At 46.3% G+C, this 24684-nt stretch overlaps 1 protein-coding gene across 1 annotated transcript in view; it reads right to left on the minus strand.

Annotated features, from left to right (window-relative positions):
* PDCD11 (programmed cell death 11) overlaps nt 1–24480 on the minus strand; it is a 44123-nt gene extending 19643 nt beyond the window's left edge. The window contains exons 1-17 of the mRNA XM_077823241.1: nt 24443–24480; nt 22518–22629; nt 21028–21159; nt 18349–18516; nt 17197–17358; nt 16419–16542; nt 14800–14981; nt 13177–13284; nt 12412–12618; nt 8352–8476; nt 7612–7672; nt 6881–7027; nt 5387–5638; nt 3821–3964; nt 2591–2785; nt 1771–1941; nt 931–1150 (exon numbers count right to left, since the gene is read on the minus strand). Coding sequence (XP_077679367.1) covers nt 931–1150; nt 1771–1941; nt 2591–2785; nt 3821–3964; nt 5387–5638; nt 6881–7027; nt 7612–7672; nt 8352–8476; nt 12412–12618; nt 13177–13284; nt 14800–14981; nt 16419–16542; nt 17197–17358; nt 18349–18516; nt 21028–21159; nt 22518–22619 — 2500 coding nt within the window. The 5' untranslated portion in view covers nt 22620–22629; nt 24443–24480. The remainder of the gene's footprint in view (nt 1–930; nt 1151–1770; nt 1942–2590; nt 2786–3820; nt 3965–5386; nt 5639–6880; nt 7028–7611; nt 7673–8351; nt 8477–12411; nt 12619–13176; nt 13285–14799; nt 14982–16418; nt 16543–17196; nt 17359–18348; nt 18517–21027; nt 21160–22517; nt 22630–24442) is intronic.
* Nucleotides 24481–24684: the final 204 nt, after the last annotated feature.

Here is a 24684-nt window from a genome sequence, read left to right on the forward strand (position 1 = left end):
ATTATAGTCTCTAAGGGAGATCTGTATTTCCTAAGGTGCCTATCACCTTGGTATCTAAGCATTAGTGCATTTAGTACCTCTTTTCTAAACAATTCAGTTCTATACCCTCACGAATGTTCCTGCTTTTGGTATGTGCGTTTGTATGCAGAGAGGCATCTACGTACAGGTGACCAGGATTCTCAGGGCATTCAGGTCTGGGAGGTAGGGGGTTGGTATGCACACAGGTACTGCATAGCAACCTTTCAGAGATACAGAAGTACTTTCCATGTCTTTCCATGTCTACTTGGCTGGGGGGCAACCAGCAAATACTTTTCCCCAGCAGATGAACAAGCTGGCTCACCACAAACCCCTCCCCTCTGTTAGGTAGATTTCACCTTTTTTTTTTTTTTTAAATGTGATTTTTCTTACTGTACCTTTGACCACAGTATCTAAGTACTGATCGGATAAATCAGATCTGTATGAAATAAAAATCAGATCTGCATGACCTCCTCAGAGGATTCTGCTCTTCACCTGCCTCCCAGGAACTAGAAGGCACCAAGTTTTGTCCCATTGTGTCTCCCTGGCTCTTTCTATTCTATTTCAGCATAAGGCTAATGACATCATAGCTCTTAACCACTCAGGGCCTCAACCTGCTCCCACTGAAATCAATAGCAAAACTCCCACAGACTTACAATGGGAGCGCAGCCTGGCTCTTGGTTTGCTAGTTGTCCCCACTCCTGACAAGAGTTCCAGAAAGTGTTGTTCCTGTTTGTAGCCTTTCAAGGCCTGGACTCATTCTATAAACCCTCCTCTCTTAACAAACCTGGCTCACAAGTTAAGCCATTGCTTGCTTTGAGCCTTCTCTTACATGGAAGGCAAAGGGGTAGTTTATGCCTTGCATTATTTCTCTAGTGCTGAGTGTCATGACCTGATCCCTGTTCCCAAACTTACTTCTTCTGCTCAGAATGCCCCTGACCTCCTTCAGCTCCTCAAAGCACTGGCTCAGTAAGGAGAAGCTCTCAGCGACGGGGTCTTCCGAGCCGACCTCAGACAGCTTCAGACACAAGAGGATACGCTGCTTCTCCTCGTCCATGCTCGTCACATTGGCAACCACCGTCTGTCCCACCACAAAATGGTCTTTGGTGTCTGTCACAAACTTGTCACTCATGGCCTGTTTGGAAAAAGAGGTCAACAGAGGTAGCTGCTTAGCAACCCTATTAAACTATAGCACCTTTCATGAGAGTGCTTTGGAGTATTTTTACAAACATCCATTAAGCTTCAACCTCTCTCTGATGTTGGCAGGTATTATCCCCATCTGAGAGATGGGGAACAGGCACAGAGAGGTTAAGTGACTGGCACAAGGTCACAGAGCAGATCAGTGGCAGGCCTGGGAACAGCACTGAGGAGTCGCAATTCCCAATCTCCTCCATGAGGGGTGAGCTACCCCACTGTAGCAGTGCTGCGTTTTGCAATGCAGTCCCCGATATGCCAGCAGACAGGTGGTGGGAGAGATGTGGCGTGATTAGGAAAGAAGGCTCTTTTCAGCTCTTGTAGAATCCCCATTTGCCTTCATGCTCTTTCTTGCCCCTTCTCTCCCCACAAGCCCTCCCATATCATGGAGGCACCTAGAACTCTATAAATACAACCCTAGCCTAAGTTTTTACTACTAGTGGGCTGGGCAGTGGGAGTGCAGGAGACCTGCAGTCTATCTGCCTTCCAGCCCTGCTTAGAGCCACATTTCTTGGGCCTGCAAACATGGTGCTTTAAGAGGGAAAGTCACACCCAGCTTACCGCTTTGGGGGCCAGTCCAGCTAGACCAAATGGGAACTCCACAAACACTCCATAGGACATAATGTTCCTCACGTAACCAGCCAGCTGCATCCCAGGTTGGATTTCAGAGAAGCTCCTCACCACTTGCTCCTCCTGTACAGCAGAGATCACTGCAGGCTTTCTGCACAGGGTCTGAACAACTAGTCAAGGAACAGGGCCTTCTAATCAGGGGAAGAGGAAACAAGCTCAGGAGCCTACTAAATCCCTTAGTATCACCAGAGGGTCTCACCAGAGCCATTGCAAGTTGTACAACACAGGATCTTAAAATCACAGCATTCCGATTACCACCTTGCTTTCCCTCCATCGATAATTTTAGCAGCCAATATCTCATAAATTGCGACAGTTGGAGATTAATGCATTACACCATTTGGAAGCTGGAATTCCCTGATTACAATCCATACAATTAGTTGGTTTTCAGTGCTAGTTGTTTACTAAAGTCATGTCACAACTGACATTTATGCATGTAAGCTGGGGAGGCAAACAAGTCAGTAATCAGAATGTTGTGATTTTTAAAGCCTGATACCTCACAATCTACTAGGGCTAGAAACAGGTCTAATCTCTGATGGGATTCCCAGCAGCATACAAGATTCAATTCAAGGGTGGGGGTTCGCAAGATACCAGCCCTTCAAACCAACCTTGGTTCCTGAGGATGGAACCAGCTCCACACCTTAAACCAGTGTAATTTCTCTTCCTTGTGTACAGTCTAGATTACAAATAGATTGTTCATTCATGAAGGCTCTGGCCATAAAACCCAAAGCTTGATGGAAGAGTCAAAGGATACAATGTGTCCTCCCTTGTCACTTAGGCACATAACCCTGTGGAGGATGTCACCCTCTTGGAGCCAATGGTACAGGAGTTTACAGTTAACCACATGGTCAGACAGATGCATCATGGGAAGGTGGGCAGAAACATTGTCCGACAAGATGGAAACCTCCAGGCCATTATCTTTCTTCTTCAGGACCTTCACATCAACCATCTGAACAGAGAACAGGAGACATAACGGGAGACTGTAAACAGCTCTGAGGTCTCTCCAGCTATGCACAAGGAACTCTCTTGTTCCAATAGTGGGGAACCTCAGAAGCATCTGACATTTATTATAAAGCACTCTCAACAAATCACAGAAGTCAAAGTCTGGAAAATTCATTTGATCAGACGGGAGGAGGGGACGAGATCATTTAAACAAAACAGAACATCCCCGTGCTTGCAGTAGTAAAACTTGTATTTACATGTCGGCAGTGTCTTTCATTCCAAAGGGATATCGAAGCACTTAAGAACTATTGTCTTTATGGCAAATATTTACCTAACACTGAAATGCAGCCACTTCTGGAGCAAAATGTGGCAGCTGTTCGCACACTGCAGCATTACAGTTTGAGAAATGGATGTGACCACCACATTCAACAGGAATTACGTCAGGGAAGTCCTATGACCTGTGTTATAGAGGAGCTCAGACTAGATGATCACAGGGGTCCCCTACGACCTTATAATCTATGTACTGGGACTGCTGAAGTTAACACTCTTGGGTTAATATCATGGGGCTCTTTTGTCCTCCCTCTTCTAAAGCACATCAGACCCTCCCTCGCATCCTAGCGGAATGCCAGCCTCACAATAGGAGATGCAATGATGCTAGTTCCTCATTTGCCTGCCATCTGAAACAGACTTTCTGCATCTACTGGCCTCTTCTCACCTCTCTTTCCTCCCAGTCTTGCACCTCACCCTGTCTCTTTAAGTGCCTTGTGACTGACCATTTTAATGTATTCACATAAGTATTTTCTCTGACATACACTCCTGTATGAGTCATGGTCCCGTTTACTTTATTCTAAAAACTTATTTGGGGATGACACTTGTATGAAAGATGCAACACAAAACCTAGTTATCATTGTCCCCATCTAGTGAGACCCATTAGACAGGTTTTAGAAGTAAAATAATTCAGAGTTGCATTGAATCCTTTCCTTAGTAACCAGGCAGGAGGGGGGAACAGGAGGAGGAGGGGGGTGGCATTTACAATCAATACCTGCCCAGTTTCGTAAGTTACTTCCCGATTCTTCTTTGGAATTTGTTCTCCTCCATCCTCAGAGACAGGTCTGCTCATCAACTTGAATGACAGCAGCAGCTTCTCCTGCTCAGGCTCACATTTTAAGACTATGACTTTGACAACCTATTGTAAAGAGATTAAAAAAAAAAAAAAAAGACTTAACAGTGAGTTTTCTGTAGATCCATCCCTCCACCCTTATATCCAGTGTACTGCAGTACAGTGCATAAAACAGCAAAATAAATACTCAGCAACTCTTCTCGCACCCAAGGCTATCAGGGCATTCTACAAACATGAGTGAATTCAGATTCACAAAACTAGTGTGAGGCAAGTGTAATCCTCACTTCACAGGTGGGAAACTGAGGCACAGAGTCATTAAAATGACCTGGCCAAGACAGAGCTGGGAATAGAACCCAGGTCTCCCGACTCCCACCACCAGACCATCCTGCCCTTTTTGCAGTTGCTATAGATTCCAGCATTAAAAACAAACAAAAGGCGCCAGGAACACTCTGAGCAGGTCACACGCCTCATGGGGATGGCCCAAAGTACAGACTGGAATTAAAAGTGCTTGGACATTGGTAAAATTGCCAGGCACAGCATGGGTCGGATTTTTAAAATATAGACTTAAAAGACTGTTGTCCTGATCCTGAAAATAAAAGTTTTCATTCTTCTGAAAACAAGGGCCGCAGCATGGACCCCAACTCTGACAATCTGACAAGCCACCTACCCTGGGGCTAGGTTTCTTTGCCACCCAAGCTGTGCAGACCACATTACACAGCTCTGTGCCTGCTGCACTCTCAGAAGCAGGCAAGGCCTGGAAACGTACACGAAGGCAGCTCTGCAAAGATCTTGAGGGGAAGGCGTCTCTTACAGCCCAGCCCATTTAATTGTATACAGGAAAGAGGAATCAACTGCTTCACAGGAGCGTTTTCAGAATCCCAGATCCTTTTGATTCCTTCCTGTGTTGTCTGTGCCTGTTAAAGGATTTCCCAAGACAGGAAGAGTTTCCAGTAAAGGCCTCTGATTTGAGTCCTTTAAGCCTTAGGACACAGGTGAGTTTGTAGGCGTGGACATCCAGCTCCTAAGAGTTAAGGGGATGCAACAGGGCAGGGGACAGAAGACTGGGACTCTAACCTGGAGTGAGTGGTCTCGTCTCCCCTCAGGAGCCCCTTCCTCCCTGTTATCAGATTGTCCTTATGACTATGCAGTGGTGTGACAGTGTCATGCGACTGTCAAGGAATAGCCCCCTTCAGGGACCCAAAGCCAGTGGCAGTTAGGTGATTCTTTGGCTAGACTTTTCGATAGCCTGTCTAACCCTAGCACAGCAGAGGGCCCAACACCTCCTGCATTGCAAACCACAGCACCAAACAGATCTCATTTTCCATGTGCCTGCCTTGCCAATATCCCTTTACAACTCTCTAGGTGCACTGAATTTCCACCTGAAGCTCCCATCCACAACCAACCAGCCTGTGGCCTCTTATCTGTCAGTGCAATGTCACAAGTGCCTCCGTTGTGTTTATCAATGTGGGGGGGGGGTGTATTCGTTACCTGGCCTTTGTAGAAGACTTTCTCTGGGGAAGATATGGGCTCTGAGCTCAGCTCATTCTTGGGAACCAGACCTTTAACGTCGTTGTAGAACTTCACAATGCAGCCAAACTCCCTCGCGCACACAATGAAGCCGTGAGCGATCAGGCCGGGCTTTGCAGCCTCGTAACTAGTGAGGACTGGAAATTTCGACATGACCAGAGTTTTCTTCAGAGTTAGGATCAGCTTCTTTGCTTCAGGATTGGATATTAACACCTAAGAGAGCGGGGGGAGGAGAGGTTAGAGTGACCGCAGAGGTGCTTTTCAATCAGGGAAAAGGCACCAAATCCTTGATTCATATTCACTATGTACAAGAATCCCACATATGTCAACAAGTTTGCACTAGCTTCAGACATCCAGAAGCAACAGCGCTTTGAGATCCTCAGAGAAAAGGCAAACATTAATGCTGACAATGTCTCAGAAGCTAAACCTGCTAAAGCAGAAGGTGTCAAGTGACGTGGTGGCCAAGTTCATGGTGATTTTCCCTTGGACTGAATTCTCTCTATTCAAAGGCCATCAGGCTAGAAGAAGAGCAACACTGGCCCCCAAATGAGATGCAGGATAGCCTGTCAGTCTCAGTAAGTCTAGCGGAAAACCAGGAAGATGAATTAAATGTGTGCATGGAGGTGGGTGGGAGTAAAGCCCATAAAATCCAAGCTTCTCTTTAGAGAAGACAGAGTCTATTTCAGTACGTCACTGCCCGAGAGAGATGACACCATTACTTCTGAGAAGCAGTGCAGGGAAATGCAGGGGTTTCCTATTCAATATGCAGATTCCTACAAGGAATCATCCTAAGGATTTGAAATGGTCACAGCCTTTGAAGTCGTTAAATATTGTTGAGGTTTTGGGAAGTTATGTGATTACATCTAGCACGTACAGTGCTTGGTTCATCCAAGGCTCTCAGAGCATTTTAACAAGAGAGAGCAAGTATCACTAGATTCCTCTCTGTAAAATGGTGCTGACAAGTTAAGGCCTAAACATTTTCAAGTGTCCATTAATCGGGAGCACAACCTGAGCCCCTGAGGGCCTGACTTTCAGAGGTGCTGGGTATCTGTAGAGCCCATCACTTCATGTGGAGTGTGGGTGCTCAGTAGCTCTCAAAATCAGACCCCAGCTGTTTGTAGCTGGGCACCAAACACCCTAAGACCATCCAAAGGAGCAGATGCTTGAAAACATGGCTGTAATTTGGTCAGGCCGCACAGTGAGTCACATCACCCAACACTCGGTCCAGTGGGCAATAGGGAGGGGCAACTGAGAAAAGGCAGCAGCTTCTCTTTCTGAAATACCAGCAACTTCACGGCCCAGGACTCATTATAAACAAACAATAAGCGCATCAGAAAGCCACCTGCTCTCAGGGGAAATCAGATCAGTGTCTAAATGCTCAGGCATCGCTCTGGTGGAGGAGTACAACTTAAGACAGCCCAAGCCCTCGGCTGGTCCCTGGCAGGGGGATCTCACCCGGCACTTGACTTCGCCGCCCACGCTGTACTTCTTCTCGGGCTGTTTCAGGAGCACGTCCGCCAGGTGTAGGCGAGGCACCAGCCCCCTGATGTGATCCGTCACCTTCACCTGCATCCCCAAGGGTTTCAGAGCCAACACTTTGCCCTAGAGACCGGAGAAGAGAGCAGGATCAGTAGTTTTCAGTGTGTGTTGGGGTGTACATGGGAAATGGCCTACCCACTACCCCCCCAAAAATAAACACACCCTGCCCCAAAAATCTATCTAACGTATTAACCACATGCAGGGCAACAGCTTTACATAAGGGAAGCTACGCCCCATCTTGCACCCATGTTGCCAGCCCTGTGCTCTCCATGGGCCACATGCTGGTTCTGCTGAAGTCAATGGTAAAATTCCCACTGACTTGAAACAGACCTGGATCTGACCCCATATATATATTATATCCAACATACGATAGGGAATACAAAGCTTTAGAAAGATCATTCTACGCTCACCAAGGCAACTCAAACACCTAGACTGAAATGTCGCTCAGCCAGGTAACTACAGCCTGGAGAACTTGCAAGTTATTTTTGCTGGTGCTGTATTTACATTCTTCCTTTCCAGCACTCGTCTGAAACAAATAGGTGTGAACTGGCATTAACTAGGCAGGGAAAAGACACATCGCCTCAGGCGTGGCAGCAAGTACCAATACTTGACAATGCCGAACGTGCGACGTTCTCTCAGGATCTTACCTCCACCACGTGCCCAGGACAGATGTCTTGGTATCTCAGAAACGGAGCAGCAATAATTCGACTAGGAGAAGATACAGCAAGGGTTGCGGCGTGAGTCATCTTTAACGTGAGGGAAAACCCAGAGGTGGTAAGGACAAGACAACCCCTCTCCTTCCCTCACCCCTGGGGTCTGCCAGAATCTGCCTGGCCCCTATTTATCACATCAATGCTCTGTCCCCCCGCAGCCCTATGTCAGAGTCATGGTGACATTCTCCTGTAAAGGTGGTCTGGGCCCAGCCACTGGACTAAGCTCTGTCCCAGTTTATGACACAAAGGATGGTGGCCAGAAGCCAAAACCGTGCATGCAGGGAACCCGCTGGCTCTCAGAGAGCAATACCTTTACTAGACAGGAAGGATGGCCCAGTGGTTAGAGTGCAAGCCTGAGACCTGCTCTGTCGCAGCCTGTGTGACCTTGGGCAAGTCACTTAGTCCTACTGGACCTCAGTTCCCATCTGTGCAATGGGGAGAACAGCCCGGCCCTGCCCCACGGCGATTGTTGGGAGGAGAAATGTGTTCAAGGTTGTGAGGTTTCAGATAATGGGCAACAGATGAGTGCCACAGACAGCTAATGAGTGGAAAGCTCAAGGGGTGGGTTCCAGCCAAACAAAGCAGCACAATTATTATTTTGTTTCCACTTGTTATCAGACCCTTCTCTCCCCGCAGCTCCCACAAACAATTCTGGAATGGCACCAAGAACTTACTGTTTCAGAGACAACAGGGCCAGCTCATCCATAAGGCTGTAGTCAATGATTCGACATCTGTGCTTACTTCCCGTCTTAAATGCCCCAGGTTTGAAGGATTTTTTGGTGTCTGAAAGATGCTTCAGCTACAAAAAAAAGGACGATTTATCAACATTTGGAAATAGAGATAGTATTGACTTGGGAGAACGAGACCTAGACTGACTTGAAGAGGAGAACACAAACCAGTAAGACTCAGCAAGTTTCACATGGGTGTTTTTACCCAGGTGAGATGCAATGCTTACATCCTTCCGCAAGTATGAGTTGGGAGGACAGGGAGGAAGATGCAGACAAACCCATTATTTTGGGGAGCAACTTGTACGATAGTTGCCATGCAGATGACGTCGTATTTTACTGTGTATACACACACTGAATGGCAACGTTCTGCTAGCATAATTTTTTGAAGACCATTAAGAGCACGAGGCTACCAGGCCAGGGCTTGACCTGAGCGCGAGGCCAGCCTGGTACTTTATGAAGGCTGGGCACATTGTACATTAACCACATTTCTAAGGACCACCCTGAGCTCCTATGGCGTTCTGGTCACTGCAAGACCAGTGGCTTCCTGAAGGATTTCAAACTCAGTCCTGCAAGTGCAGGATGCTCAACCTCTCACAGGCCTGGGCCTTATAGAGGGAACTTCAGGCTCAAGCGCAACCAAGGCCAGTGAACCCATCACCAAGGCAGGGAAGGAACTAGTGTAGCCAGGAAGAGAGACTCAGATGAAGGATATGGGAGGGAGGGGTTTTTTGTGGGGCCAGTAAGGGAATAATACCAGCAGGAGGAGAGTGGAAGCCAAGGACAAAGGAAGAGCAGGTTAGAGCAGCAAGACAAGACTAGCCTTCCCCCAGAAAATTGGCCAATACCACTTACACCATTCCTGAGACAGGACTGACAAATGCCTTACACAGTAACAATACTGTATTGCACATTTTACTCCTCTGCTAATATAATCCAACATCCTTCCCCCATCATCCCTATGTGCTGGGCTAAAGGATTCAGTGATTCTTTCACAATAGCCCCCCTCTACCCAAACCACGATAGGTAGAGCCCTGCAGATCGGCAGAGATCCGTTTTATATCTGTGGATGTATTGTTTACCATCTTTGTGGCTCGTGGATTGGATACGGATCCAAATTTTTGTCTTTGCACAGGGATATAACAGTAAGATAGGGTGCTGGTGCGGGTGCAGATGTGGATACACATAAAGGTGGCATGCAGACCATGGGACAGACACAAGCTAATTATCGTGGATGCGGATCCAAGTTTCTGTATCAGCGTAGGGCTCTGAAGATCTGGGCACTAGATCGACTGGCCCAGTCAGCACATGCCTGAAACATACTCCTCTGTCCCTCAAAATACATAACACAAGTGTGACACAGTGGCTCCTTGGCAAAGGGTCCCCTCTTCTTTGCAAACAACTCTCATCTCAGACTTGACAAACTAACTACACGAAACATGTCTATGGATAAATGTCCGAGAAAAGAGAGATAAGAGTAACATGTAAGGTATCCACAGAAGGCTTGTAATTTTTCAAGACACTCAATTGTAGGATGTATATATGGGGAATATTTAAGGAATAAAGTCTACTTTATGGACTTAGAGTAGAAATTAGTCACCAGGGGATAATGTTTCCTGGTGATGCTTCATTGATGCAGGAGGGAATCGTCATCCTGCCCTAGTTAGCCAGTGATGCAATGCAAGACTCAATTGTCCAGCCTTATTCCAACCCAAGATTTTCAATAGAAAACCATCCAAGACAACCGCAAACACTCAAAACCATGTGAAGGTAGAAAAAGGAGCATTACAACGAGATGGGGGGTTTGCTCTGTCTCGGGAAAAAAAAAAAACAAAAGACTGTTTCAGTATCACGGAAGAGGGGGAATGACTGTCAGCATCTGTTCACTGAGGTGACATCTTGGGAGCAGGGATGCTCTTGTGAAAGACTGGATCCTGGTTCTTGTGGAGCCAGCCAGATCGGCAACAGACTGAACTCCTAAGTCACTGATGTGCTTTTGAACGTTTTACCCATTGTCTGTGGCACATAAAGGTTAATATTTATGACGAAAACCCCAGAAGATCCCAGGCTTCGCAGCAAGGATTAAGAGTTACATTCTTCCTTAACATTTGCTTTTGTTTTCAGTTTACTAATAAAAATTAAGTACCATCAGCCTTTAGCCATCAAGCCCACAACTCGACTCAAATGTCAGATTACTCCCCACACACCACATACCGCTTATCCCAACGGTTCAGCACAACTGATGGTTGTAAAATGCTGGAAACAGACGTTTATGATGGCAAAGCCCATTTTCACTGTACTATGTAGCATACGTTGACTCAAATCACGTTTCAGAAACACCGTTTAGGTCAAAAAGGATACTAAACATATACATTTTCTTACGTCACTAATAATAACGTAGATTATTAACATGGAATGAATTAATTTTACTTTATACACTTATGAGTTTACCTCTCTCTCATCTTGGACAATGAATATAAGAACGGCCATACTGGGTCAGACCAAAAGTCCATCTAGCCCAGTATCCTGTCTTCCGACAGTGGCCAATGCCAGGTGCCCCAGAGGGAATGAACAGAACATGGAATCGTCAAGTGATCCATCCCATCGCCCATTCCCAGCTTCTGGCAAACAGAGGCAGACACCATCCTGGCTAATAGCCATTGATGGACTTATCCTGCATGAGCTTATCTAATTCTTTTTTGAACCCTGTTATAGTCTTTGCCTTCACAGCATCCACTGGCAAGGAGTTCCACAGGTTGACTGTGCATTGTGTGAAAAAAATGCTTCCTTTTGTTTGTTTTAAACCTGCTGCCTATTAATTTCATTTGGTGACCCCTAGTTTTTGTGTTATGAGAAGGAGTAAATAACACTTCCTTATTTACTGTCTCCACACCAGTCATGATTGTATAGACCTCAATGATATTCCCCCTTAGTCTCTTTTCCAAGATGAAAAGTCCCAATCTTATTAATCTCTCCTCATATGGAAGCTGTTCCATATCCCTAATAATTTTGTTGCCCTTTTCTGAACCTTTTCCAATTCCAATATATCTTTTTTGAGATGGGGTGACCACAGCTGCATGCAATATTCAATATATGAGCATACTATGGATTTATAGAGAGACAATATGATACTTGCTGTCCTATTATCTATCCCTCTCTTAATGATTCCCAACATTCTGTTCACTTTTTTGACGGCCGCTGCACACTGAGTGGATGTTTTCAGAGAACTATCCACAAGGACTCCAAGATCTCTTTCTTGAGTGGTAACAGTTAATTTAGACCCCATCATTGTATATGTACAGTTGGGACTATGTTTTCCAATGTGCATTACTTTGCATTTATCAACATTGAATTTCATCTGCCATTTTGTTGCCCAGTCACCCAGTTTTGAGATATCCTTTTGTAGCTCTTTGCAGTCTGTCTGCGACTTACCTATCTTGAGCAATTTTTATCATCTGCAAATTTTGCCACCTCACCGTTTCCCCCTTTTCCCAGATCATTTATGAACATATTGAATAGGACTGGGCCCAGTACAGATACCTGGGGGATCCCGCTATTTACCTCCCTCCATTCTGAAAACTGACCATTTATTCCTACCCTTTGTTATGACTTTTAACCAGTTACCAATCCATGAGAGAACCTTCCCTCTTATCCCATAACAACTTACTTTGCTTAAGAGCCTTTGGTGAGGAACCTTGTCAAAGGCTTTCTGAAAATCTAAGTACCCTATATCCACTGAATCTCCCTTGTCCATATGCTTGTTGGCCCCCTCGAAGAATCCTAGTAGAATATAGAGCATACTCAGTTTCACTTCCTGGTTCTCATGCGCTAGCAACACAGTGCAATGTTTGGGTTGCAAATGCTGCAGGACAACTATTATTTACAACCGATTCCACTTACGTTTTAAAATCCCATTCCCTAGACGTCTCTGGTTTGGTTGGCGATTTCATGCCAGTTTGCGGCAACCCCTCCCATATTATAATCTGGCTACGGGGCATTTATTACTTACACGTGCAAAAGCCAGAGTGCCGTCGTCCAGTTCAAAGATGGCACCAGTCTTTGTGTGGAAGCTCTTCACCACTGCCTCTTCCACCACCATGCCAATCCGACTGCTGGCGAGCTGGCCTAGCATGCTGCCAGGCTGAAGGAAGACCTGCCGCAGGGTGAGCCGGACTGCTTTGGAGGTGGGATGAACAGAGAAGATGCAGGCCTTCACCTGTTGCAGGGGAGAGAGGACGGCAGGATGGTAAGACAGCCTGGCAACCTGAAGAGCCGAGAGCCATTTTCAGCCCTGTACTTTCACATCACACCTGCCTCCTGATCTCTTCAGGAGGCTTTGCAGAGGTACAACAAGGACAATGGAAAGTGCGGAGTTATCATTCAGCTCTAATGTTTTTATGGGCTGGGCATTTTTTCTTTAGTTATCTGATTAAATTGCGTAAGCTAGTTTGGTGCGGACAAGGGGAGTGGAGGGTGACTGCAGGCAATCAGCCCCCGCCACAAGCCATTCCCCATCCTCCATTAGACTCTCAGCTGCCAGAACTGTAAAGGGACACTAACCTAGGACTCTCCAGTGGCTACATTCAGAACTCAAAGACATAGCGGCTTCCCTTCTCCCTACCAGGGGTGTAGAAAGAAGGTCTGTGCCCACAAAATTGCTGACATGGATGATTCCACAGAAAAAAACCTTTACCAAAAAATGGTTAGAGAAGGAAAGGAGACAGACATGCTAAGCAGCTTTCTGGTTCCTACAGCCGCTTCAGCATCCACTCACCATCTGACTTTGTGAATAACTCCCCACTTTCTTCGGATCCAGATGCATGAAGTCCACAATCCCAGTGAAGGAGGAGAGGAAACTCAGAGTGATGCCATATGGGGTCACCTAAACCAAGAAAGAGAAATTCTTCTGTAGGGCGGAAAATTAAATCACGAAATCAATTCCCTACCATTGCAGGGGCCGCGGGCATTGGTGCACTCAGTCCCTCCTGTTTTCTGCCTGTGACACACAACAGTAGAGAGTGTCCCAAGGGCTGTAACACCTTTGTCTAATTCTGGTTGTTTGCTTGGCCTGGGGGTGGCTGGGTGGTGTTGGTAATCTTTGATATACAGGAGGTCAGACTACAGGATCTGATGGTTCCCTCCTGACCTTAAACTCTATGACTCTAAATCTGTGTTAAAAGTTCTCATCCAGATCAAGATGCAGACAGCACTTTACTTCCTCCACTAATAGGCATCTTGTCAGTGCTTACTAACAAGTACGCCGAATAGGACAGGTTAATTGCTCAACAGTTGGCTTTTTGCCACTACTAGAAAAGAATACTTTTAATGTTTCTAACTGTACATTTGATCTCAAGTCCAGAGTCAACCTGTGCTGGTTTACAAGCAGGTGTTTTTCCCATCTTGCACTCCCAAATCCCATTTTCCATTTAAAAACAAACCAACCACTAAGATCCCAGCCCTTGTGGTTGCACAAAAAAAAAAAAAAAAGAACCAAGTGTGAACAAATACAGTGAAATCTGCCTGAATCTGTAGGGAGCCTGAAACAAGAGTTCAGCAGTGTCAGCTGCACCCATTCACGTGATGGGCTGTTAACTCTGAAGTCTAATGCTGAAACGTTCAGTGCCAGCTATTTCACCAATGATCGAAGGAGAAGGACCATCAAAGATCTGCATAATGTACTGAAAGTGGTGTCAAATGGGTGGAGCTGGGGAGAGGGCCACCGTTCAGGTTTTCCCCAGTTCAACTTCTGAATGAACTTATGGAAATGTTCATATGAAAAGGAGGAAAGTTTCTCCCGTTTCCATGCCCACAAGAAAAAGGTCCAGAGGCCAAGCAAGGAGAGTTGAAAGGTTAATGCTTTACCCATCCTGCCAGCAAGTTGCCACTTACATTTATACTTGGTGCAGAAGGCCAAAGAGCTAACCCCATCTTGCAGTTAACATTTTCTGGAGGGCTTTTAGACACCTTAGTGTTGCTACAGAAAGAAAAGGGACTCAAAAATGGCACCTGGTTAATGCCCTTGTGCTGTTTGAGCCAGATCTGCTCATTCTCTGACACAACGGAAGATTTTACTCCTACAGAGGAGCTGTTCTTCCACAGAGCTACAAGACCAAGAGCAGGAGATGAACAAACTGGATTTGACTCTGCCTAGCACTTCACCACCACCACCAGCCAATCACAGATATCAGCATCGTTACGCCTGGTGACTGGGCACAGAGCAGAGCTCAATTTCTAAGATTGAGCTGGCGGTGCTGGCAGGCAGAAATAACTTATTTGGATTTGTAAACTCACTGAGTTCCAGCTCAGTTTTGCTGGGGCAGAATACATAGGAAGATGTCCATCACAGTCCCGATCATAACTCCACTTCAACAATCCTTCAGAAAAAGCGGAGTTTTACCTTCTGCACCTGGGCTTTCACCACCAGCCCTGGCAATAAGTTACTGAGCGTCCAGTTCTGTTCCTCTGTTGCAATGGCCGCAGCAACCTCCGACTGACTAATGGACAGACGGACAATTCTTCCGTTGTTTTTCACTTCTTCAATGAGACAGTTCAGATACTGGCCTATTTTCAGCTCAGCCCCTACAAAGACAGGACACATACCAAAACCCCGAATCATCTTCCTGTCTGTCATATCCCCCTGCTTCGCCTTCTGAAACCCTTCACTAGCTCCCCCTCTCCAGCCAAATTCAAGCCTCTTTTCGAGACCCTCCCTCCTAATCCACTCTCATCTCTTATCAGTGCCCCACCCTGTTAAGATGCCCTTAATGCCAGTTTCAGCCATGCTTGCCCAGGCCCCCGTGTGCATTGAACAGCCTCCCTGAAAGGACCTATAAGGGCACTACCCTCTGCTCTTTCAAAATCTCTGCTCTCGATCCACTTCTGCTGCAACACCTATCAGAAAACCAGTCAACGTTTAAATGGCTGGCACTCAGGGAAACGCAATGCTTTATTTATGCAATTACAAAGCAGTTTTTTTAAAATAGGGAGTATCTCTGTGGCTAAAGACTGAACGTATCCAATTTTCTCCCCATGCCTCACCCTCTGTATACTGCTCGTTTTCTTAGACTGTTAGCTCTTTGCAGTAAGGACCCTGCCTAATGTTGTGTTTGTAGTGCCTAGCACAACCAGGCCCTGGTCCCAGCAGGCCTCTGGGCACTAAGGTAATATAGTTAAATGGGGATGAGAAGGACTTTTTCCATGCTCACCCGGAGAACACATGCCTCACAGGAAGCAGCAACGCAAGCTCCTCCTCCCTCCTGGCACCAGATCTAGGGTGCAGAGAACAATTCCCTTTTACCCGTGGCCTTTGCAGATGACAGGCCACAAATCTATTTCTTGTAGCCACCAGATGATACATACATCAGGAATCTGCCAGTCTGAGCCAGAAGAGAGCCATCTGACCAAAGCAGCAGAGCACGGTGCTCTCTGAGCTTTTCAGTTCTAGTGCGTTTAGGGACTTTTACCGATACACCTCTGGAGCACACGCCTTTAACCAGGAAACTGCCACTTTGGTTGGTTGCTTTCAGATGGGTGTGGATTTGGCGCCATGAGAAGGGGCTCTCTAGACAATCCTGGAGACCAATCAAACCTCGGGACAGGCAAAGTGTCGGTGGCAGCAGCACGTGCTTCTCCTGCGCCATCCTGCCAACGTGCCTCAACCAGGACCCAGAGCGAATACTTCTCAGGGTGGGGGAAATGAAAGGGGAGAGGTAGTGCCCATCTCCATTTGAACCTGGGCCTTTCTGCAATAGTGTCCAACAAGGGGAATGACTAGTGCCAGTCAGGATGCAGGTGTTTACAAGGAGTTATACCAGCTGATCAGGAAATGAACTGACAGCCAACAGCTCATTGTTCAATGGCTGTGCACAACCGTACGCTGGCAGAGACTTCTGATCTCTCCTGACCTGAGCTAAGTTTGAGTCAGCTAGGTAGAGCTGAAAGTCTCCCGTCCCATCCCCGCTCCTCTGAGCCAGCCAGTTCTCCATCTCCAGCTTTAGTTCCTGCTGGATGCCTTACCTTTGTTGGCTGATTTGATGTAACTCTGGGACTTCTGACGAGGCAGAAATGCTTTAGCACCACTGACTCCAATATCTACGAGGTAGCCGTGATCTTCCACACTAGATACCAAGCCAGATAGCAACTGTGGGGAGGGAAACATTACAATTCAACAATATAAAGGAACGGTTAGATCGACAAGGAGAACAATTCTGTCAGCAGACTGCTTGCACTCAGATTTCCTTCTCTCCTGGGGTCAGAGTGCTGGAATTCCTCCCACTGGTTTGGACATATTATACCCTGCCTCCTCTGGCAATGCGGTCTCAGCTGTCCTCTTGTCCAACTAAGGCACGTATCTATGGGATTTTTGGCTTCCTGAAGCTCTGGCAACATCAGGACATTGAAAAGTAACAGGCACCCACACTGCTGACACATGCCTGCCGCCTCAGTGAAGCTGGGTGCAAGAGAATAATTAACTAGGCTCACAACACCTCTGTGAGGCGGTGAGGTAAGTATTATCCCCATTCTACTGATGGAGAAGCTGAGGCAGCAGAAGTTAAATGACTTCCCAAGAGCCAACAAGCCAGTGGCAGAGAACAGATCCCATGAATCACAGCTCAGGCCTGTGTTCTACCCACTACACCACACTTCCTACCAAGATCAATTACACCAGAAAAGGCACAGATCCTTGCTTGAATTGCATGCAGTGGCAAAACTGAATGCACACAAGGAGACACGAGGGCAAGGAGGAAGCGATCTCCAAAGTGCAGGGTGGCTGCGGTACACCCAGAACACCTACCATGCCGGATCTAAGAGCTGTAGTGTTCAGAGCCTTGTTCACATCTTTGGGGTTAATTGACAGCTTGACACTCTGGTGTCCATCCATGGTTTTCCCCACGCTGGTCACGGTGCATCTGATCAGCATTCCAGGGGGGTACAGGTCTGACAGCGAGTTCAAATCCTAAACAGCAAAACAGTTAAAGGAGATCACAAAAAATCATAAGATCATTATGCAGGAGACCAGAAACTGTCACTGAAGAGGCTTTTGAAATCCAAACCCAAGAGGAAAGCTCTATTCTCAGCAGCAGCTAAATGCCACAAAGACTGGGGCCCTGGGTACAGTGGGCTCGTGCCCCAGCCTGGAGTTTCAAGCCTGACTCGGGACACACACACAAGACATATGTAATGTTACAAGGCTGAGATCAAAGGATTCAACACAGCTGCCAGGCTCTGTCCAAGACCGGAACAGCAGGAGGTGCTACAGGTCAGGATTAAGATACATCGCCCACGCTGATTATGACCCCAGTCTCGGGTCTCCGATTAGCAAAGAGGTAAAAGGTGGGAAAAGAGCAAGGGGAGTTTGGCATTTTGCCGTTCCCAAAATTCAGTTTTAAACAGGCACGGACTATGGTGGGAAGGGGAAATATAAACATGCGCAAAAGGTAACAGACTATCTCCCTTCCTTTCTTTGGAACATCTATGTCATCAGGGAATTACATAGGCTGCTTGGAGTCCCTCCAATACCTCTCTGCCATAGCATGACCTGGCAATACACTGCACAGAACATCACAGAAGCCATCTTTTGGGGGGCTGCATAGGGGTTGGGGAAGAGGACAGAGTCCTCTGAGTCCCTGTTGGAAAGTAGAAGATTCTCCCAAACACATCCCCAGTTTCATCTTTCAAGTCCCCCCGCCACATATATTAGCTATAGGAACTCCTTAAGTAGGGAGGGGTATTCAGTGATGGTTGCTGTTGACCAGTGCATTGAACATGCTGCCTTTAGCATTCACAGGCCATGCTGGCCAAGGAAACAAGAAAGCAGGTCAGGGAAGGGATCAGAATCTCCTGTACGCCAGTGGAAACTGGGTTCTCCCACTGGGCCTCTGCTTACAAGACCCCGTTTATTTTACCCAGTCCCAGGACACACACCATCCCTCAGGACTCCCCTCACCTCCAGGAGCTCTTCCGTGGCCACTTGCGCATTCAGCATTTTGCTGTAGGCATCGCAAATGTGCGTCACTTGCACAAATCCAGTGAGTCCATTAGGCAAACTGACCACTAACTCAAAGTCGTTAGACTCCTTCACGCAGCCGAGCAGCAGCATCCCCTCACTCAGGGCCTGGAACAAAAAAAAAGTAGCACTTGGTGGATCTCAGCAAGCCACAGATTTACCGTGTCTAATGAGACTGAAAAATAAACCACTGAAAGTCAAAAAAAACTCAGCACCTTTTAACACCCAGACTCAGGCCACAAATCACTATCAGCACCTCCGTGAGTTACCAAGCCACTCAATAACCACTGCTGACATACTGCAATTAGAAGCAGACCTCTTAAAAGGTCAGTGGAAAGCAGCAAAAACCTTAGAAACAGGACTACAGCCCCTCCTACTGTCAGTGCTGGGAGAAGGAATGACTGATGGGGACATAAGCTTCCCAGACTAGAGAAACCTGTCACACTCTTGCAGTAGGGTGTCCTACAGAACCTTCTACGGAGCAACCATGAAGGAAGGTGTATGTTTCACCTTCCAAATTGAATACAGAGGGCTGGTCTACACTACCGCTAAAGTCGATGTACCTTACATTGCTCAGGGGTGTGAGAAAACCACCCGCCTGAGCAACGTAAGTTTTATCAACTTAAAGCGCTGTCTGCACCGCACTATGTCGGCGGGAGACACTCTCCCACCAACAGAGCTTCTGCCTCTCGTTGAGGTGGAGTAATTACATTGATGGGAAAGCACTCTCCCGTCAACATAGGAGATGCACTACATGCTGCACCAATGTAGTGCGGTAGTGAAGACAAGCCCAGAGATTGTCAAACTGGATCAGAACCAAGCTCCATCTAGTCCAGTATCCCATCCCAGCCAGAGGTCAGAACCAGATGCTTCAGAGGAAGACATAAGAATCACCAGAGTTGTGGGCAGACACAGGATAATCAGTCTTCCACATAGGGCTTGTCCTAATGCCTGAAGCACAAAGTTTAATATCTCTTCCCAAATTTTTGTCATCATTAATTATAACAATTCTGGATATTCTTGAGATCCATATACAGCAGAACCTCAGAGTTACGAACACCCAAGTTATGAACTGACTGGTCAACCACACATCTCATTTGGAACCAGAAGTACACAATCAGGCAGCAGCAGAGACGAAAAAAAGAACAAATATAGTACAGTACCGTGTTAAATGTAAACTAAAAAAATAAATGGAAAGTTTAAAAAAAGATTTGACAAGGTAAGGAAACTGTTTCTGTACTTGTTTCATTTAAATTAAAATGGTTAAAAGCAGCATTTTTCTTTTGCATAGTAAAGTTTCAAAGCTCTAATAAGTCACTGTTCAGTTGCAAACTTTTGAAACAACCACCATAATGTTTTCTTCAGAGTTACAAACATTTCAGAGTTAGGAACAACCTCCACTCAAGGTGTTCATAGCTCTGAGATTCTACTGTAAATATCTAATTACTTGTTAAGCTCTTGGCTCCCATGACTTACTGTGGAAACAAGTTCCACAGTTTAATCACATGATGTGTAAAAAAAACTTTTCTTTCAGAGGTTTTGAATTTCCTACCTTAAATTAAATTGAGTGTCCCCTTGTTCTTGTGACAGGAGACAGTGAAACAGACACTCCTGATCTACCTTCTCCAGACCACTTTGTATTTTACATATCTTAACATGTTTGTCTTATTCAACTCCTTTCTAAGGTACGACTTAAAGCAAAGGAAGTGGAGTGATAGAGAGAACAGGTCATTAAGGGTTAAACATGTGCATGTGGGGAGGGATGGAATAGCAGCCACAGAACTGAGAGCTGGACAATAGGTCCTGTTCAAAATCACGAAGTGTGCAGCAGATGGAGGGGGGAAAAAAGTGACTATGGCCAATTTGATAGCAAGGAAACCAAGAGAGATACAGACTCAGCAGCTCTCAGAAGCATTCAGCTCAGTAGTACAATTCTCCGTGGAGATTAATTTGATTGTATACAGCCTTTCTTAATGATCAGAACTTTATTGCAGTTAGTGTCACTTTTTGCAGCAGTTAATTCTGCATCCTGCGACAGTTCTAAGTGTTAATGCTTTGCCTTCATTAGCTTGCGGAAGACCCGGAGAAGATGTGCAATTTCTTACATGTCATTGAACTCCTTCTTGCCAGTGAAGGAGAGGCTGTAAAAAGGAGCCCAGCCCTCCCTTACCTAAAGATTGGTGGTTCTGAGATAGGCCCGGGAATAAGGAACCTCATAGCTGCACTAGACCCAATGGAGGTCAAAATACACAAATCATAGAATAATAGAAATGTAGAACTGGAAGGGACCTTGATAATTGACATAGTACAGCCCTTTGCACTGAGGCAGAACTAAGTATTATCTTCTAGACCATTCCTGGCAGGTATCTGTCTAACCTGTTCTTAAAAAATCTCCAGTGATGGAGATTCCACTGCCTCTCTAGGTCATTTGTTCCAGTGCTTAAGTACCCTGACAGTCAGGAAGTTTTCCCTAATATCTAACCTAAATCTCCCCTGTTGCAATTGAAGCCCATTAGTTCTTATCCCATGCTCAGTGGATAAAGAGAACAATTTATCACCCTCCTCTTCATAACAACCTTTTAGATACTTGAAGACTTATCTGAACGCTCATCCACAAACCTCAACCGTGAGAAGTTCAAAATCCTTGGCATTAGCTTTAATGACTTCCTTTTTCTCTGCCTTGAGCTTTTTCCGCTTTCCTTGATCTTCTTGGATTCTCTTCCTTTTCTGGGATCCTTCTTCATTATGAGTCTAAGGCAGATTTTAAAGGGGGGTGGAGGGAGACAAGAGAATTGGAAGAGGTAACTGTTGTGCTCCACGAAAGAAGAGCAAAATCATCAGTCATCCCAGATTAGGGGGAAATGCTAGAGTTAGGGAAAGAAATTCTATTGCAAACCTTTATGTTCAGTCATATATAGGTCTCTCAGAATTTCTCCCTTTGGGCTGAAACTTAACATACCTGGTTAAAGAATGAATATGTTTGACCAGTTTGAGCAAAACCGTTCAACGGCTTTTGAGTTAAAACAAGCAGAAAAAGACATTTCCTCCCCTTCTTCCTTCAGGGGAAAAAAAAAACAACCACCAGCTCCTTTGAGCCTTCATTTGCAGAGAAAACTCAGGAGTGACTGAGGGCATGTCTACATTTAAAACGCTGCATCGGAACAGCTGGATCAGTGCAGCTGTAGCGTTTTAATGAAGATGTTCTACACCAACGGGGTAGAGCTCTCCATTGGCACAGTTAATCCAGCTCCCCGAGAAGCTCTCCCACCAACATAGCGCTCTCCACAGGGGATTAGGTCCATATAACTACGTTGCTATGGGGTGTAGATTTTTCACACTCCTGAGCAACGTAGTTATATCAATATAGGTCTATAGTGTAGACCACAACCAAACCTTAAAACCACAAATTAGCCTTGACATATACCCTGATTCATCAGAGCACTTAAGGAGGTTCTTAACTTTCAGCACAGGAGCAGTCTAAGGACATGTTTTAAGTGTTTTGTTGGATCGGTGCCTGAGCCCTCAGTGAGGCAGCTCTGCATTGCTAAGTCTGAAACAATTTGTTTAGAAATAACAAAGTAATTGATATATTAAAATGTGGGGGGGGGGGGGGTAGAAGAGGAGGTCATTCATCCTGTTCTTTTAGGCACAGAAACATGAAAAAAGAAAAACATATCAGACCAAATTAACCCCAGCATAGCGCCACTGATTTCAATGTCCTTACACCAGTGTTGGATTTGGCCCACATCTCTCTAGAAGCTCTTACCTCTAAAAGCAGATCACATGCAATCAGACACCACTGAGATATTTCAAAGTTAAACCCTGATCAATTTCTAAGGTGCCACAAGTACTCCTTTTCTGGTTGCTTAATGGTTTGCCATCACATTCACCCAGAGTCAGACATCTGCCAAAAGTCATGAAAATCATGGATTCCATGATGAAGATCAGTCACAAGTACTAAAATGAATGTTGGGGCTCAATCCTGCAGCTCTCACTCAGACAAAGCTGTCATGGCCATTGGGAGTAAGACTTACAGAATCAGGTCTTTACGCTAATTGGAAGTGGAATGGCTCTCAGAGAGTTTCATCCGTCATGTGCACACAACTCACATCAAATAAGTTATCCTGCTCTATTGGTCGCCTGGGTGCTTTTCCCTCTGAAGTTTTTTTCTGGGTGCCACCTCGAGGGAAGTTTTCTTCCATGGATGCCATGTTTGCATTTCTATGGGGGAAGCAAAAACACAGGAGTGGAATCTGCAATTGTTGTGACATCAGAGTTTAAGTGACAGGAGAAGGAATTATCTTGGAAACTAAACAAAGATTCCTTTGGCTTTTTTAGTAAATGACAAAAATAAAATAAAATAAATAAATATTGAATGCATCTAGAGGCTTAGAAGACAAAATATAGGCCTCTGAGAACACTTCAATGTACTTGAAAATGACAGTTATACACGTATTAGAGACAAAAGGTGGGTGAGATATCTTTTATTAGACCAACTACTGCTGGTGAAGGAGACAAGCTTCTGATCTTACAGAGCTCTTCTTCAGGTTATACACATATATTAGTCACCAGAACTTTTCACTAGGATCCTACTCACAAACATTACCATAACAGTCTTCAGTGACAACTGAGAACCTGGTATACCTGATGCTTTAAAACTTAGAAACTCGTTGAGGAGATCCCTAATAAGGGAATCATCTGCACACTTGTGTGCAACAGGTGAAGCAGAATCTCCACAGATGAGTAACAATACATGCCTTCAGACATATTGCCTGGGGCAGTGATCTTGTCAGATCTCACAACCCTAAGCAGTCAGGGCTGGTTTACACTACAGAGCCTTGGCCAGCACAGCTATGCCAGAAGAGCCACCCTACTGTAGTAACAGCGTTGCCAGCAGGAGTAGCTCTTCTACTGACAGAGCTACACCCCCACCCCCAAACAACATGAGCTGAGCCAGCAGAAGCACTCTTTTGGAGGCATAGATGTGTCTATGGAGGTGGCCAGCATAACTACATTGGACAGACGGCGTCATTTTTCGCACCCCTAACTGACATAGCTATACCAACAAAACTTTGTAGTGTAGGCCAGGGCTCAAACTAGCAGTACCACAGTCGCTGCAGGAATTGGTGTCGACACGTCAGTGGATGCGTGGGTGTAACTAACCCTTTTGAGTCAGTACTGAACCCGCATTTTAGCATTTTGTTGGAGGCCACTGGCTGCCAGTCATGTCATTTTTTAGATAAAACAGAGGTCCAGACTACTTGTGGTCAATTAAGATGCCACAGCTCTTCCCTTTGCACATGCATAAAGGCGGTCACACAGTCTCATAGACAAACTACACGTTAAGTCTTTATATTTTACATAGACACACCCCCAACATCACCCCTGCTGCTTCAGCTGTACACAGTAACCCTCTTTACCGCCTGTCTAAACTGTTGTGAGGTGTTGTTATGCACCATTTCAATAGTTCCCCACCCCCGTGTATTTCAAGGGCAGCAGCATAATACTGGTGAAAGGATATAATCAAGTAAACTGCTGTACTAATAAAAGCTAAATTCCCTTTAAGACAGAGAAACTAATCTAAAGTATATTACACTTCAGGCACACAGAAAAACAGGTCAATGGGAGCCAGTGCAAAAGGGAATAAACTGTTCTCTGGGCCACAGAACGGGGAGACCCCCACGCACCCTATTATGAGAATCGTCCCCAGCCCCGCGGGGAAACCAGCTCCCAAAGCGAGGGGATCGCAGCCCAGCGACCCGCCCGGCCGGGGGCCCAGTCCCCTCCCAGTCTCCAGGAGGGGACCCAATGCATGTGCTCCCGGCCTCGGCCAAGGCCAGCGGCGCTGAACTCAGCGGCTGGCAGGGGAGAAGGAGCCAGAGGGATCCTGCCCAGGGACTCCCCTGCTGGGGGCTGCGCGGCAGGGTCCCTTCTTCCCTCCCCCCCCCGAGCCGGGCCCTGGGGCGGTCCCCTTCGCTCCGTGCTGGGCCACGGGGCTGGAGCCGGGGGGGGTTCCCTGGCCAGACTCCCTCACCTCGCTCAGCAGCACATGCGGGACACCGTCGCCATGACCCGGAAGCACTACCCGGGAGCACAAGGTCAAGCGGAAACCTCTCGCTCACCGAGGCAAGAGCGGTCAGAGACGCGTAGTAACCATCAGGCCAATCCAGGGGGAGGGGGAGGAGCATCGGCTGATGGGCATCTTCCAAAGCCAATCCTCAATCCCCACTCTACGGCCTCTCCGACCGTAAGGACCGAGTGGTCCAATCAGGCGAG

The sequence above is a fragment of the Eretmochelys imbricata genome, chromosome 7 (assembly GCF_965152235.1).
Source record: "Eretmochelys imbricata isolate rEreImb1 chromosome 7, rEreImb1.hap1, whole genome shotgun sequence".
Classification (NCBI taxonomy): Eukaryota; Metazoa; Chordata; order Testudines; family Cheloniidae; genus Eretmochelys; species Eretmochelys imbricata.